At 33.9% G+C, this 18,656-nt stretch overlaps 2 protein-coding genes across 3 annotated transcripts in view; one reads left to right on the forward strand and one right to left on the reverse strand.

Annotated features, from left to right (window-relative positions):
• LOC126890813 (endoplasmic reticulum transmembrane helix translocase) overlaps nucleotides 1–18,656 on the forward strand; it is a 214,742-nt gene that overhangs the window by 145,362 nt on the left and 50,724 nt on the right. The window lies entirely within an intron of this gene.
• LOC126890814 (mucin-21-like) overlaps nucleotides 1–18,656 on the reverse strand; it is a 34,706-nt gene that overhangs the window by 6,280 nt on the left and 9,770 nt on the right. The window contains exons 1-2 of one of the 2 annotated variants that reach the window (XM_050660006.1): nucleotides 10,664–10,800; nucleotides 718–2,732 (exon numbers count right to left, since the gene is read on the reverse strand). In XM_050660006.1, coding sequence (XP_050515963.1) covers nucleotides 718–2,722 — 2,005 coding nt within the window. In that variant the 5' untranslated portion in view covers nucleotides 2,723–2,732; nucleotides 10,664–10,800. Of the gene's footprint in view, nucleotides 1–717; nucleotides 2,733–10,663; nucleotides 10,801–18,656 lie in introns of those variants that run through there. The other variant, XM_050660005.1, reaches the window with a different exon arrangement.

The raw sequence follows: 18,656 nt of genomic DNA on the forward strand, positions 1-18,656 counted from the left end.
AAATAAATCTTCAGTTTGTAAGAAACATTTCAACACCCTCTATCTCGGAAACGAAGCATTTGCAGACACACGTCTATAGAGCAAACTGTCAGTATTTTTTCATGTAAAATTACCCTTTAAAGGTTGTTATACTTATTTAGAAACACCCTGTATATCATCTTTCCGCTTTAGAAATTCCGAATGTATTCGCTGCATGGTGGTAGCACATAAAATGCTGCAAAAGTAAGGACGAATTAAATATACAATCTTTACAACAAAATCACTACTTTGTGATATCTAATACGTTAAGTAATACGTAACACGTTACGGAAACCTCGGTCAAATATGACGAAATAAGCTTTACACTACAGTCTAACACAGCAGGTAAAAGAAAACAAGCCAGACCACTAGCCACATGTAAGAGAACGATAGAAAAAGAGCTTATTATAGACAAGTTAGTTTAACATGGAACGATGCAAAACATATTGCAAGGAACAGAAGAGAGTGGAGAAAATTAATCCATAAAATTGGACGGGTCAAGCAATGATGCGTGAGGCTAGCAACTTTATCATCAAATCTTTTGCTAGAACTGATGTGCCCTTTGCTCCACTAAGGAGCTATATGATTTATGTAATATAAATATGAATATATTGTTGAAACGAGACATTGGTAAAAACAGAAAACGCAAAGAACAAGTTAAACGTTTTTCGATCAAACATTTTAAAGACCTTTACTTACCTTGTAACCTCCAGTTAAAATTATTTCGGCAAATATCGCCAATATGTTCTCTCTTGGTTCCGTGGAACAGTAATGTTTCTCTGTAACCGATTCCTTTACGTATGTATTCATATTTTTTAAGTCCATATTGTACTAGAAGATAAGGATTGTGTACTTTGTCGATGCTATGTAATTTAAAAAACGCTCTGTTAGATTGAAAAAATATGCTCTTGATACGTTGATATTCCCAGGATTCTTCTCTCAGACTTTCTAATTGAAATACATAATCAGTCAAATTTATGTTAAAATTATATAAAATACTTAATAGTTGTGTTAAGATTACTGGATCTTCTGGTACTGGTACACGGGTTGTTCTGTTCGTATGTAAACTAGAATGTTGATTCATCGTTCTGGATGAACTTGAATGTCCTGTAGGTGACGCCGGTGTTTTGTTGTTATCTCGTCTACTCAGTGATCTCTCCCAGTTAGTTTGAGAGTTTGTGGCACCATAACCAGGGGTTGTGGAAGCTTTACCGAGGATTGTGGTTATATCTGAAGCAGATGTAGAACGAATTGGTGCTCTAGCATTAGAAAGATTCAAAGTTGGCGTTGTAATTACATTCGAAGACGGTGAAGAACTGCGCGTGGATCGTGTTGGATATATACCAGAATACGGCAGTGTTTTGTTGTTATCTCGTCTAGGCCTTGATCTTTCCCGGTTAGTTTTAGATCGTTCTCGGTTCGTGCTGGATGAACTTGAATGCCCTCTAGATGGCGCCGGTGTTTTGTCTCGTCTAGTCCTTGATCTTTCGCGGTTAGTTTTAGATCGTTTCCGGTTAGTTCTGGATGAACTTGAATGTCCTCTAGATCGCGCCGGTGTTTTGTTGTTATCTCGTCTACTCCTTGATCTTTCCCGGTTAGTTTCAGAGCTTTTAGCACCATAACCAGGGGTTCTGGTAGTATTATCCGTAGCATCTTTTAGCGCAGGTTTAGCGCAGATTGATGCTCTATCTGAAGCAGTTTTAGAAAGAATTGGTGCTATATCATTAGATAGATTCAAAATTGGAAGAGTAGTATTTATACTCAAAGACGGTGAAGAACTGCGCGTGCATCGCGTTGGATATATATCAGAATACGGCAGTGTTTTGTTGTTATCTCTTCTAGTCCTTGATCTTTCCCGATTAGTTTTAGAGCTTGTAGCACCATAACCAGGAGTTCTGGTAGTATTATCCTTAACATCTTTAGGACGAATTGATGCACGGTCTGTAGAAGGTTTAGCGCAGATTGATGCTCTATCTGAATCAGTTTTAGAAAGTGCTATATCATTAGATAGATTCAAAATTGGAATAGTATTTACACTCGAAGACGGTGAAGAACTGCGCGTGGATTGTGTTGGATATATATCAGAATACGGCAGTGTTTTGTTATTATCTCTTCTAGTCCTTGATCTTTCTCGATTAGCTTTAGAGCTTGTAGCATCATAACCAGGGGTTCTGGTAGTATTATCCGTAACATCTTTAGGACGAATTGATGCACGGTCTGTAGAAGGTTTAGCGCAGATTGATGCTCTATCTGAAGCAGTTTTAGAAAGAATTGGTACTATATCGTTAGATAGATTCAAAATTGGAAGAGTAGTATTAACACTCAGAGACGGTGAAGAACTGCGCGTGGATCGCGTTGGATATATATCAGAATACGGCAGTGTTTTGTTGTTATCTCTTCTAGTCATTGATCTTTCCCGATTAGTTTTAGAGCTTGTAGCACCATAACCAGGGGTTCTGGTAGTATTATCCGTAACAGCTTTAAGACGACTTGATGCACAGTCTGTGGAAGGTTTATCGCGAATTGATGCTCTATCTGAAGCAGATTTAGAAAGAATTGGTGTTCTATCATTAAAGAGATTCAAAGCTGGAGTCGTAGTAATTACATTCGAAGACAGTGAAGAACTGCGCGTGGATCCTATTGGCCCATCGTATGTGTTTTCAATATCATCATTTTCAGTATCGCTACAACAGCAATTTCCCATTTTTTAAAATCTGCAACAATATAAAGTACATTAAAAATAAAAACATTAAAACTAGGATGCACGCTAAAATTAAAAGTTAAGTTCCCAAACACCTTATTGCATGGTCCAGGGCCGTAACTACCATTGGGGCACCCGGGGCATTGATTGGCCGTGCATAGATTTTAACGAGGAAAATAAAAATATGTATTTTAAAAGCCGATCCCAACGAAATATTTTCAAATGACACAATTTTGAAAAGACCGCAATATAGTTTTAATTTTTCATTGGGGAAATTAGTATTTTCGACTAAAATACAATTGTAATATATAGAACAGGGCCCTTGAGGCCTGAGCTAAGCCGGGGTCCCCGAGACCTCAACAAAAATTTAAATTATTATATACTTAGGAAATTAGTTATTTCGGCGTATAAAACCTAAAATGCCATTGGAAGAGGGCCCCCCGAGACCTTTCGTAAACATATAAATTGTGACTGAGGAAATTAGTTATTTTGGCGAAATAAAAACTAAAATTCAACCGGATTAAGGGCCCCAGGTCCCAGCTACTTTGTCGTTAATAAATTTACCCCAGACCACATCTTGGTACGTGAAACGAACCACATATTGAACAGAGAGGTATAGATAAGATAGAATGAGCACATTAGGATCAGTCCTACCAGTACACTGACCAGCTTCACAGAGTGTGTTTGGCTCACACTGCAGTAGCTGAGTAGCTTAAGGCAGCTTAAGGTGCATTTAAATCAAAGCGAACACGTACAAAGGAACGGATTCGTAGGTGTTCGCTTGGTTATTCGTTCGGTACAAAGTAAGACCATTTACATTGTAGCGAACGAACGCATTCGTTGATAATCTGTCCGCAATATCAGATACAGATGAAGATGTAATCATTAGCGCTGCTAATTTTATAGTTATTGCAGGACATGCGAAAAAAGAAAGAAGAGAGTGTGGTGTTCACACAGGAGGGAAGATGTGCTTTCAAGGGGTTTAATATCAAACATTTTTCCGGACCCCCCGTTACACTGGGGGTAAATTCCCCAGACCACCCGGTAGGGGGCCCACAGTGGTTCCAAATGCCGAAAACGTGGTCATGAACCTTTAAAAGCGTATATTGTTTATACACTTCGGAATTACTTTCGTACTCAAGGGTTTTTGGCATTGCTGATTACGAATCTGAAATTATTTTTTCTGAAAAACAAAATGGCGGATCCAACATGGCGGAAAGAAATTGAAAATGTCAATCAGGCCGCAAATTTTTTGTCAAATTTTGTAGTTTAATGTCACTGATTACAAATCGAACATTATTTCTTTTTAAAACAAAATGGCGGATCCAATATGGCCGAAATAAATTCGAAAATTTTATGTTAAACGCATATTTGTTTGAAATTTTATATTATAAGGTACTTTTGAAATTGCTGATTACCAATACATTTTCTTTATGAAGTACAATATTAAAAACCTATTTCTTTTATACAACCACCCATACATACTCAACAATCGCCAGAATCATGTAATATCCGTCATTTTCCACTTTTTTATTCAAACAACTGCCAGCAGTGCATAGGCAGTTATAGGCAGCTAAAGCAAAGTGATTCAGAATCTTGCTACTATAAATTTTAAGATTAATAAACATTAGTTGCAGACTTATGCAGACTTATGCAGAATTTTGTACTTTTTGAATGTATCTTTACAGAATTCTGATTATTTCAAGTATATTTTCACTATGCATTAACAAAGGACCCCGCACAAACCTTATGGAAAATAGGTCACAGTGGATTTCGTTCATACTTTGGGAAAATACTCTTTGAAGCATCCTGATAAAAGTTCTCTAGAGGTCCAAACTCGGAAAATTATTAGATTTACGGGGTATTCCAATTCCGTGAGCTACCGGTTTTTTGGCAACATGTAGAAGTTTGGATTAAGGAGAAGTACTAGTAGTCTAGGATTTTTTCCTGGCTATTGAATGGCGACCTTTACTTTGACCTTGACCTTCAACGGACGTCATCTTCTAGAGTTTCGAGGGTTTTAGGCATTAAATTGATATAAACAGATTACTCATGGGTTTTTGGGATCGCAAAACACGAATATGCCATCAGAATTGCCCTCCGGATGACGTGGTGGGCAGGGCCACTGCAAGTGACGTCATCTTCAAGAGTTTCGATGGTTTTCGGCATTTAATTGATGCAAATGAATTACTGGAGGGTTTTTTGAGGTCGCTAAACACGAATATGCCACCAGCACCGACTCCCGGAGCACCTGGTTTCTAAGGTCAATGAAAGGGGCTCCTAGAGTTTCGAGGGTCTTTGGTACTACATTGATGCAAACGGATTAATTATAGGTTTTTGGGGTTGCTGAACACGAATACGTGATTAGCACAGACACAGGAGCACCTGGTGCTGTAGGCACAATGTGATTCGTGGGTCGGATCTGATAGTGTATGCATGTTCAGCAACCCCAAAAACCTAAGAGTAATCCATTTGATTCCTCCGAAACTCCAGAAGATAACCTGTCTTAAGCACCAGGTGCTCCTGTGTCTGTGCTGATCACGTATTCGTGTTCAGCAACCCCAAAAACCTATTACTAATCCGTTTGTTAATGTAGTACCAAAGACCCTCGAAACTCCAGGAGCCCCTTTCATTGACATCACATTGGAAATCAGGTGCTCCGGGAGTGGGTTCTGGTGGCATATTCGTGTATAGCGACCTCAAAAAACCATCCAGTAATTCATTTGCATCAATTAAATGCCTAAAACCATCGAAACTCTAGAAGATGACGTCCCTTGCAGAGGCCCTGGCCACCACGTCATCCGGAGGGCAATTCTGATGGCATATTCGTGTTTAGCGATCCCAAAAACCCATGGGTAATTTGTTTATATCAATTGAATGCCGAAAACCCTCGAAACTCTAGAAGATGACGTCCGTTGAAGGTCAAGGTCAAAGTAAAGGTCGCCGTTGGATAGCCAGGAAAAAATTATAGACTACTAGTACTTTTCCTTGATCCAAACTTCTACATGTTGCCAAATAACCAGTAACTCACGGAATTGGAATATCCCGTAAATCTTATAATTTTCCGAGTTTGGGCCTCTATATCTTGAAAATCCTTCATGCGATTCAGTTGTGCCCGTTAGAACTTTTTATCAGGATGCTTCAAAGAGTATTTTCCCAAAGTATGAACGAAATCCACTGGGACCTATTTTCCATAAGGTTTGTGCGGGGTCCTTTAAGGTATTTATTGTTACTAAATCTTAAGTTAAAAGTATACTTAAAAAAGAAGAATCTGCTTTACAGCAATAAAATTGATAAACTAAAAAACGTATTACAGCGTTTTCAATATATGTACACGTTCTTTTTCACTTTCTCTGCCGGCCAAAATAACCTTGGACATGGTTCACTTGTTCCTAAGCTATGAACCAGAATACATCCAGTCTGATCCTTATACCTATTACGACTCTACGATAGTATGAGAAAACAACTGTAAACATGAAAATTCCTAATAGTCCATTCTTTCACGGTTTTTGCTCTAAATTTTAAAGAACCGCTTGGATTGACATGAAATTTGGCATACGTATAGCTTACATGTCAAAGAAAAAAAGTGATATTGTGCCGATGTGTGCTTTTGCCCTGGGGGTGACTTTCATCCCCTCTTGGGGGTGAGAAAATATATGTCCAAACTAAGTCCGGAGATGGGTAAACTGACTAATTTTAAGTAACTTCTGTTCTATAGAGCTTTTTCGCCAAGTCAACAGTTTTCGAGTTATTTGCAAGTGAATATGTTAATTTTTCAACAAAATAACCACATTTTAGACGATTTTTCGCAAATAACTCAAAAAGTAAGTATTTTGTCGAAAAAAACGTTCTTAGCAAAAATATAGCCTATAAAAAACTAAAAAAAAATGGTGTACGCGTTAGGTCTCTGGATCTCGTACAACCAGAGTTATAACCAATGAAAAATAGATTCATATTCACCAAATTTCAAATAGACGTCTCACGAATTTCGACGTGAAATATCCAAAAAAATAAGCACTTTTTGGGGAAAACCTATTATAACTTTTTTAAAGTGTTTAAAAAACGCTTTATTTTTGTTTTTACAAAAAGTTTCTAACATAAAATTTAAGCAAGTTACGCTCAAAATAATGTTTGCCCCTTTTGTTTTTGCAAAGAAAATCGGGAAGACCACCCCCTAATTAGCAACTTAAATGAAATTAATCGTCACCGCTCCACAAATTATTTTACTTTTGTTGTGTTTATATGATGTGTAAGTTTCATCGATTTAAAGTGCTTATTTTTGAAAAAAAAATTGGTTTCAAAGTAAAATTTTGAAAAATTTAAATTTTGAAAAATATGCCTTTTTTCAAAATATCTTAAAAATTGTTAGAGATACTAAAAATCTCGAAAAACAAAAAAAAGTCAGATTTGCTTTTCTGAATATCATGTATTTTTTTGTTTTTCTGTTGGACAAAAATTGATTAAGATTTGGTGTTTCTAAATTTGCGTACATTCGTGATCAGTGACTCGTTCAACCCCTTTTAACTACAGCCCTTTCAATAATAAAGACTTTGAACCGATGAAACTTACAAATCATATAAACAATATATACACGAGTCAAGAAACTTGTAAAGGCGTAACGATTAAGTTCATTTAAGATACTAATTAGGGGGTGATTTTCTCGATTTTTTTACCATAACCAAAAGGGACTAACTTTATTTTGAGCGTAACTTGTTTAATTTTGATGCTAGAAATTTTTTTTATAAAACAAAAATGAAGCTTTTTTTAAACACTTTAAATAAGTTGTAATGAGTTTTCCCCGAAATGTGCTTCATTTTTGGTTATTCCACGTTAAAGTATTCCATTTGGAATTTGACGAATATGAACCTATTTTTCATTAGCTATAACTCTGCTTCTACTAGGTCTAGAGACGTGATATATACACCATTTTTTTAAATTTTTTACAGGCTATATTTTTGCTAAGAATGTTTTTTCGACAAAATACTTACTATTTGAGTTATTTGCGAGAAACCGTCTAAAAGCGTGGTTATTTTGTTGAAAAAATGAACATATTCACTGCCAAATAACTCGAAAAGTATTGACTTAGTGAAAAAACTCTATAAAACAAAAGTTACTTAAAATTAGCCAGTTTATCCATTTCCTGACTTTCTTTGGACGAATATTTTTTCACCCCCAAAAGGGGGTGAAAACCACCCCCAGGGCAAAAGCACATATCGGCACAATATCACTTTTTTTCTTTGACTTGTTAGCTATGTGTATGCCAAATTTCATGTCAATCCAAGCGGTTCTTTAAAATTTAGAGGTTTTGCAATATTTTACCGTTAAAGAACGGACTATAAATAGGGACGTTTTATTTTAGCTCATGACCACGTTTTCAGCATTTGGAACCACTGTGGGGCCTCCAGATCACATTTGCCCCGGGGAGCGCAACATCGTAGTTACGGCCCTGGCATGGTCACGCTACAAATATCTACGAGATAAATACAATTCCTGTAGCTGGTTGTATACCATAAACACAAAAATACCAGATCCTTTGTAAAAGGTATATTTAAGATTCCCTAAACAAGGGTTACATAACATCACAGAAAGTTTTTGGATTAAAAAATCCATCATCAGTATTAATAAAAGCCATGTGCATGCCTGTTTGCCACCAAAATGTTTTCGGTAAAAACTATTTCACAGACAACAGTGAGTTTATGATTGAACCTACTGACTTTTTAAATAGTTTTTGTATATTCTTTGGACTTATTAATATAGAAAAAAAAATCCAAACTATAGGGAAAAAACACAGTATCATTGTTACACCCGGTATAAAATGACATTTACCTATCTAGCAACAGTATTACTACATTGGTATTCTTACATAATAAGGCTATAACATACTGAAAGAATCACTCAAATCGGACAACAGGTTTAGGAAATTCGAGACGTCAAACATGTCCCATTTTTAAGGTGTTCGGCTAATTTTGCCGGTGTGTGTATATATTAATTTGGTTATGATTATAAGTTAAAAACAAATGAATAAATTATAATATACAGATACAGTACCTATGTCCCTGTAAGTTGGAACCATATGGAAAACTTTTTTATTATTGATTTTACGAAAAAAAAGTTAATTTTTCATAAAAAGTTCTGCATGGTCTAAAACCTAAGATGCAATCATCTGTTATCAAGTTTAATCAATAGTATACGAGGGATGTCAAACAATATGAATTTATCTTAAGTAAAGTACCTTTACTGTTTCACTTTAAAGTACCGTTACTGAATTTATTTCACAAGATTGAAAATTGTTATTACGAAAATTTGTTTGGACTTAAAAATAATGTTCTAAAATGCAATTTCATTCGTCTAAGTGAAAAAAAAATTGAAATTTTTTCTCAAATTAATTTTCTCGATATTATTAGTTTTACGAAAAAAAGTTATTCTTCATAAAAAGTTTTGCATGGTCTATAAACTAAGAAACAACCATAATTTATCAAATTTTATCAATTTTATACGAGGTTTGTCAAAAAATATGAATTTTGTTCAAGAGTGTGTACCTTTATAGTTCACAATATTTCAATTAAAAAGATGTAATTGTATATTCATACATGGTTTTTAATCTGAACAACTTTTTATAATGAAATTTTTCAATATTGTGCAAAATAAAGGTACTTTATTCTTGAGCGAAATTTATATTATTTTTTGAGCCCCGTAGAAAATTGATAAAATGTGAAATATTATGATTGAATCTTATTTTCTAGAACGTGCAAAACTTTTTATAAAGAATAAATTTTTTTGGTGAAATTAACAATTTCGGAGTTATCATATTTAACTAAAAATGATGTTGGGTATCTTCATTTTTTTTTTCAATTAGAAGAATGTAATTGTAGATTATAACATAATTTTTCATTCCAAACAACTTTCGATAATAACAATTTTCAATATTGTGGAATATAAAGGTGCCTTACTCTTGAGAGAAAATCTTATTTTTGACATACCTCGTATACTATCAATAAAATTTGATATCTGATGATTGTATCTTAGGTTTTTGACAATGCAAAACTTTTTATAAAAAACAACTTTTTTTCGTAAAAGTAATATGTAATAAAAAAATGTTCCATAAGGTTCGAACTTACAGGGAAATACTGTACATACTCGTACATTAGTAGGTATTCATCTGTTTTTAATTTTTAATCATATCCAAATATATATTATTCATTTTAATTTTCAAAACACATCTAAATTTTATGATATAAAAATCCATTTAAGTAAATACTTGATTAGTTTTACCAAAGAATACCTACCTAGCAATACAGTTCATGTCTAGACTGAAATAGAATAGAATATGTAACTAATATTCTGCATACAAAGCCTACCCGAATTCAGTTTCCCCCATGACTGAATTAGTATAGCTTTTGTAAATTCGCAACCGGACCAACCTGTCACACTATGCGTTTTGACTGGATGCGGTGGAAACGCATCCGGTCAAAACACATAATGTGGCATCGCACTTAGAAGGTGGCAAGTCCGCGCGGTCCCGGCGAAAAAAGTGCTATGTACACGTGCTATGTCATGTTGTGTACACGTAGTGTCACGTAGGCTAATGCCATCACTGTAATTCCAGCAAATTTAGTAAAAACAACGAGTTTTAGTCAGTACATAAATAATTACCACCACCAGAGAGTCTTAACCTTTAAAACCATTTTTTCTCGAAACTTATTATTTTAACATAACACCTTCTTTGCCTGTACCCTTCAAATGTTAACCTTTATGTTTACGAATATTTTTATCAACTGATAACTGATATTCAACAAGCTAAAAATATTTTTTTGTAATCACATTATATTTGTGTGATCTGGGATTCCCATAAAATAATAAAAACAACAATTAAATGCAGCTTAATAAGGGATTTTGATAATACATAGTAAAAGCTTATCATGCAATACTTGCATTGCAATTTACCTTGTCTAACAAAAATTATATATTGTCGAGAGTCGAGACACGTTAACAATAATTGCAAATACCGACAATACCGTCCATTTACTGATAAAATATTCGAACAGGAACAGGATATAAACAAAAACTACGTACACACATAAGATAACTTTATAGTCTAGTTTTTGCAACTTTTCTTCAATTACAACTAAGTTATTAAGGTGATACAGTAGCGATCAACAGGTAGCCAAAATGCGTTCCAAGATTGCGGCTGTAATTTTGAATATTCTTTCGAGATATTTGGCACACGTATTCGTAATATAATAAAGAATGGCGGTACAGAGCCCAATTTGAAAAATATATTAATATGTGGAAATTACTCTGTAATTAAATACAATATTTAAAAAACGAGCCTGTACCGCCATTAAGAAGAACAAAAAAATACACTTTCTTCAAATAAACTTTTTTATCCGATGAAATAAAATAATGAAATAAAAAATTTTAGTAGTTCCAAAATGACACAAAATCTAGGCATCGGATAAAAAAGTTTATTTGAAGAAAGTGTATTTTTTTGTTCTTCTTAATGGCGGTACAGGCTCTTTTTTTAAATATTGTATTTAATTACAGAGTAATTTCCACATATTAATATATTTTTCAAATTGGGCTCTGTACCGCCATTCTTTATTATATTACGAATACGTGTGCCAAATATCTCTAAAAAATATTTAAAATTACAGCCGCAATCTTGGAACGCGTTTTCGCTACCTGTTGATCGCTACTGTTTCCTCTTAACCTGCTAAAACCGCTAGGGAGTGTCGATAATTAAATAGCCTTTGTTAAGATAGGAACTTAACCTAACTGATAAACTAAGTAAATAAGAAAGTATGTGTTCAGACTAGAGGTGGGTGCGTCGTTTGGTTTTTTTGTAACAGTGATTTTTTAGAAATAATTTTAGAATTTCCAAACTTTTAAAATAATGCTGTTTTGATCAACACTTGCAGTCGCTACAAGAAAAAGATATATCTATATAAATGTTAGGCAAATCCCAACCCAAGGTTTTTTACACATGTAGGTATACATATACAAGACAAAGGGTCTAGTCCTAGTCGATTAAGATAGTGAAACTGCCTGAGCGATATTCCAAAAATAAAAATACCATCTTGTTCTACGTCAAAAATTATTATATTTATCTATTATAAAAAGGGGTTTTTTGTTTTTGGCAATATCATCGGTTTGACTCATCGTATAAAAATATCATTTTTCTTTCATTTTGAAGAGTTTTTTATTACCTATAATAGCAGTATAGTGTAATATTTTTTCCAAAATTTTGGCGCAAAATTCAATTAATTTTTTTGTTTTTAAAATTTTTAAAGAAAAAGATTTAATTTTTAGGTCGTAGTGTGAAAATGTTTAAGATACCAAACAACCGCCTTATTTACTAAAAACATTTATTAAATTCTAACATACAGACATTTTTGGTACTAAAATATGTTATAAAAAATCCATTAAACTCATTCAGAGACACTTCGTCGATTCTTTTTCTTGTAGTCTATTCCACCAAAATGAATAAGATACGTTGGATAGAAAGTATTATCGTCATATTTAACGTACACGTTCTGCTTGTCGTTTGTGCTGGTATCAAAATTAATGGTTGGTATCGCCATATCACTACATCCTCTACAGCTGTTACCAATTAGAACATTAGCCATTATCATCACTTTGTTATATCCATCGTCACAGTAATGTGTTGAAAAGTAAGCTACTGACGCAAAATTTACGCCTTGTCCAAATCTAAAACCAACAGCGGTACCTAAAATAACATATTTTTGTTTAATCCATAAATATTTTTATTAAAATTAACAATGGCAATAGAAAAAAAGTAGGTTTAGCAGCCTTAAGTAGGTCTTAGTGACAAATTTCCGTGTACAAAGGTGTAATATACAGGGTGTAACAAAATGCAGGTCATAAATTAAATCACATATTCTGGGACCAAAAATAGTTCGATTGAACCTAGCTTACCTTAGTACAAATGTGCGCATAAAAAAAGTTATAGCCCTTTGAAGTTACAAAATGAAAATCGATTTTTTCCAATATATCGAAAACGAAAATAATATACCGAAAATGGACCTTTGGCAATCTTATGGCATGAACATCATAAAAAAATATATAGTGAAATTTGTACACCCCATAAAAATTTTATGGAGGTTTTGCTCTTTTAAACCCTCCCAAACTTTTGTGAACGTTCCAGTTAAATTATTATTGTGGTGCCATTAGTTAAACACAATGTTTTTAAAACTTTTTTGCCTCTTAGTATGTAATTTTTCGATAAGCCAGTGTTTATCGAGATATTTTGAATATTTGTCGAATCCACCACATATTTGTAATATGGTTAAGTACGATTATACAGACCTATTAATATCTGATAATTTATTTATCATTTACATTTTTAGGTATATTTTGAAACACATTAAAAAAGAAGCCACATCTCGATAAAAGGTCGCTTATCGAAAAAATACTAAGAGGCAAAAAAGTTTTAAAAACATTGTGTTTAACTAATAGTACCACAATAATAACTTAATTGGAACGTACACAAAAGTTGGGGTTTAGGGGAACAAACCCTCATAAAATTTTTATGGGGTGTACAAATTTCACTGTTATTTTTTTAACATGTTCCTGCCATAAGAATGACACATGTCCATTTTTAATAAAAACTCTAATAGTTTTCGATATATTGGAAAAAATCGATTTTCATTTTGTAACTTCACAAGGGCTGTAACTTTTTTTATAAGCACATTGATACTAAGGTAGGTTAGGTTCAATCGTACTATTTTTGGTCCCAGAATATGTGACATAATTTATGACCTGCATTTTTGTTATATACCTATACTTTTATATGATTCCCCATTATCTTATACAGGGTGTTTCATTGGGAAACGGAAATACTTAAATGGTGAATAGAGGTCACTGAGGCGGTTCTAGATATACCACATTTATTGTCTTACCGATTGTTATAACCGAGTTTTATCGATTTTGTCCATTTCTTTTTGGACCCATAACTTTGGAACCTCCCTGTAGATTTTTTTTGATATCTGGTAGGTACACATATTTATGTCTCTTTAAAACACAAACCATCCAACTACTAGTCACAAGAAAAATTCAGGTCCGGACTAAAAAAAATTATAAATTATTTGTGACCTTGAAACAACACCCTGTATATTGAAATTTTTTAAATCCGTTTACATATTTGAAAAGAGCACAAAAGACTAAGTTTAATGGTTCGCTTAAATTTTTCGGCCAGACAATTTAATGACTTTAATTTTGAAATTACATATATTGACCTTTTTAAGAACTCTTAGATTAAAAAGCAGGTTTTATTAACTTTTAATTATTTTTTTTAATTATTTTAATAACTTATATTTTTAATTATTTTATATTATTAAAGTTAATGAACAAATATTCATTTTAAAAATAATCAATACTTATTAACTACATTAGAACGACCCATTTACTAATCACAAGAAAAATCCAGGTCCGGATTAACAAAAAAATGTAATGTAATAGTCACCTTGAGAAAACACCTTGTATAATGCAATTTTCAAAATCCGTTTAAACATTTGAAAAGAGCACAAAAACTAAGTTAATGACTCGCTTTAATTTTTTGCACAGACGATTTAATGAAATTACTTTTGAAATTATATCGAAATTACTGTTACGAGTTCTTAAAAATTTCGGCATAATTTCAAAATTAAAGTCATTAAATTGTCTGCGCAAAAGATGGAAGCGAACCATTAAACTTAGTTTTTTGTGCTCTTTTCAAATGTTCAAACGGACTTTGAAAATTTCAATATACTACTGGGTGTTTTTTCAAGCTCACTATTACTTTATATTTTTTTTTTTTGTTAATCCCGACCTGGATTTTTGTTGTGATTAGTATGTCGATCGTTCCAATGTACCTGATAGATAAGTATTAATTATTTTTAGAATAAGTCATTAACTTTATTAATTTATTATTAACAACACCTGCTTTTTAATCTCAGAGTTCTAAAAAACTTCAATAGATTTAATTTCTTTAAAGTCATTAAATTTTCTGCGCAAAAAGTTAAAGCGAAGCTATAAACTCAGTTTTGTGTGCTCTTTTCAAATGTGGAAACCAATTTGGAAAATTTCAATATACAGGGTGTTGTTTCAAAGTCACAATTACTTTGTTTTTTTTTTGTTAATCCGGTCCTGGATTTTTCTTGTGATTAGTAAATGGATCGTTCTAATGTACACTGAGCGGCACAAAAAATGACCACCCCACAAAATGGGTAATTTTTGATGTCGTGAATTTTCTAAATCTGTTGTCCGATTTAAGTGATTTTTTTAAAATTTTATAGCCTTATTCTTTAATATCGCTGTAATAAAATTATAGCTAGACAGGTAAATAATCATTGTATACCGGGTGTACCAATCAAACTGTGTCTTATTCTCAAAGTTCACCACACCTTAACATTATGTTAAGGTGTAATTCTATGCAATTAAGGATTTTATATTCTCCATTGGCGCGCATACGGGTAATATTACCCGCATGCACGCCAATGGTAAATATAAAATTCTTAGTTGTATGTCAAAAAATGTGCAATAACTGTATCTTAAAACCTACCAAATTTCATTTTCATATCTCAACCGGTTTTAGAGCCATAAATAAATCGTCAGTTTGTAAGAAAATAATTCAACATCCAGTATCTCGGAAACGAAGCATTTGCCGACATGTGTTTATAAGGCAAACTGCCATTATTTTTTTATGCAGATTTGCCCCTTAAAGTTTGTCGCACTTATTTAGAAACACCCTGTATTAGTGAAGAACATGGATAGTTGTTAAAGTACCTAACTTTTTTATTATCCAACATAAGCGAATGAATCAAAAAACAGAATGTTAAGGTGTGGTGAACTTTGAGAATAAGACACAGTTTGATTGGTACACCCGGTATACAATGATCATTTACCTGTCTAGCAATAATTTTATTACAGCGATATTGTTAAAGAATTAGACTATAAAATGTTAAAAAAATCACTTAAATCGGACAACAGATTTAGAAAATTCACGACATCAAAAATTACCCATTTTGTGGGGTGGCCATTTTTTGTGCCGCTTAGTGTAGTAAATAAGTATTGATTATTTTTAGAATGAGTATTTTTTCATTAAGTTTAATAATTTATTATTAAAAGTTAACACCTGCTTTTTAATCTAAGAGTTCTTAAAAACTTAAATATTAAAATAACACAAAAAACAAAGAGCAAGTTAAACATTTTTCGAAGAAACATTAAAAATCTTTACGTACCTTTAAATCTCCAGTTAAAATTATTTCGGCAAATATCGTCAATCTTTGATTTCTTAGTTCCATGGAACAGTAATGTTTCTCTGTAACTGATTCCTTTACGAATGTATTCATATCTTTTAAGTCCATATTGTAGTAGAAGATAAGGATTGTGTACTTTTTCGATGCTATGTAATTTAAAAAATTTTTTGTTGGAATGAAAAAATATGCTCTTGATACGTTGGTATTCCCCGGAATCTTCTTTCAGACTTTCTAATTGGAATACATCATCAGTCAAATTTATGTCAAAATTGTATTGACTTAATAGTTGCGTTACGATTTCTGGAGCTTCTCGTACTGGTACACGGGTTGTTCTGTTCGTATGCTTCTTAGAATGTTGATTCGTCGTTCTAGATGAACTTGAATGTCCTCTAGATGACGCAGGTATTTTGCTGTTATCTCGTTTAGTCCTTGATCTTTCCCGGTTAGTTTTAGAGCTTGTAGTAGCACCACAACCAGGAGTTCTGGTAGTATTATCTGTTATAGCTTTAGGAGGAATTGATGCACGGTCTGTGGAAGCTTTACCGGATATTGATGCTTTCTCTGAAGCAGATTTAGAACGAATTGGTGCTCTATTATTAGAAAGATTCAAAGTTGGAGGAGTAGTAATTACATTCGAAGGCGGTGAAGAACTGCGCGTGGATCGTGTTGGCCCATCGTACGTGCTGTCAAGATCACCAGAACAGCAATTTCCCATTTTTTAAAATCTGCAAAAATGTAAATTACATTAAAAAATTAAAACATTAAAACTAGAATGCGCGCTAAAATTAGAAATTAAGTTATCAAACACTTCATTGCATGGTCACGCTACAAAAGTATCAAATTAATGGAACAAGTCATATTTTCATAATATTGCTCTTTTATTATTTGGCAACATGTTTATATCACCATAAGCTTCTCTTTGTAAAGATGATAAAGTCGACTTTACTAAGTAACAAAGCATTTACTCACAACACACACTACACATTACTCCCTTATTGTGAGAAACTATTGTGACTGGCTGAATGACTGGGGTGTAAGGAAATGGGTTCACAAGAAAAAAGCGAATATTTCAGATCGAAAAACTAAAAAATACGTGTACAATATTTTCAAAAATCTATCGAATGATACCAAACACGACCCCCACGGAGAGTGGTGGGGGTAAATTTAAAATTTTAAATACGAATCCCCGATATCTCGCGAAATGAACATCAGATCGAAAATCTGAAAAATACACGTATTTAATATTTTTGAAAAATCTATCGAATGGCACCAAACACGACCCCCCACGTAGGTTGGGTGGGGAGTTACTTTAAAAATCTTAAATGGGAGCCCCCATTTTTATTGCAGATTTGGATTCCTTACGTAAAAATAAGAACTTTTATTCGAGACATTTTTCGAATTATGGATAGATGGGGCTAAATCGGAAAAAAACGATTGTTAGAAATGGAAAATTAAATTAAAAAATGGAAAGTCCCCACTAAAATGGAAAACTTAACTTAACTTTTTTTGGGGGTGTAGGGTTGTGTTGCAGAGGTAGTACCTTTTATCGGAACGACCACATCGAGTGTCATAGACAGGAGATTGGTTCTTGATAACTGGTCCTCGCAAGACATCTAACTCTCACTTATGGCTCCACGTGCCACACCCCGGGCAACTGCATTGGTTTGCAGGCTAAACTAAGTGCGGGTAATTAGATATGGTGAAACTGTAACGTCTGTACCCGGAGTGGGCGGTTACAAACGGCGTCTGACCCAGAGTGGGCGGCCGAAACTCAAGCCAAGAAATGGCATGAAGGAAGGCAACGTGATACCACCTTCATTACTTATTATCCCAAGAGAATCACAATGACGTCATTTAATTATAAAATTTCCGGAGTTATAAACAGTTCCCCAATCGGATCTCCGGGGGGAACACAGTTAAATGATAAAAGCCTAACCCAATTGAACTTACGAAGTAAAATAAAGATCGGAACATGGAACGTGCAAAGTTTGTATGAAGCTGGGAAGCTGACTAACGTAATCCAAGAAGTAAGGAGATTGAGGATAGATGTCTTGGGGATAGCAGAAACATGGTGGCCAGATGTAGGAAGGTGTGCTGTCGAAGGGGCAGTTATGTACTATTCTGGAAACCAGGATAAAAACCACAGAAAGGGAGTAGGTATAATAATCACGAGCAAATTATCTGCATCGGTAATACAGTTCTTCCCACTCTCAGACCGTATGGCCTTACTCAAAGTGAAAGCCAGTCCAGTCAATATCAACATAATTCAGGTTTATGCCCCAACATCGGACTCAACAGAAGAAGATATAGAAATGTTCTACGCAGAACTTAAACAACTGCTTAGTAACGTTAAGAGACATGAAGTAAACCTCATAATGGGCGACTTTAATGCCAAGATAGGAAGAGGTAGAGACGACGATTTAATAGGCCCGTACGGCCTGGGAGAGAGAAATGACCGAGGCGAACGACTATATCAATTTTGCCAAGAGGAAGATATGAAAATATCTAATACCTGGTTCAAGCTACCACCCAGACGCTTATATACATGGAAAGCCCAGCGGACCGCCCCGAGAGTATAGTTCGAAACTAGATCGATTACATAATGGTTAACAAAAGATTTGGATCATCAATAACTAGAACTTGTACATACCCTGGCGCCAATGTTCCATCAGACCATGTCC

The sequence above is a fragment of the Diabrotica virgifera genome, chromosome 8 (genome assembly GCF_917563875.1).
Source record: "Diabrotica virgifera virgifera chromosome 8, PGI_DIABVI_V3a".
Taxonomy (NCBI): Eukaryota; Metazoa; Arthropoda; class Insecta; order Coleoptera; family Chrysomelidae; genus Diabrotica; species Diabrotica virgifera.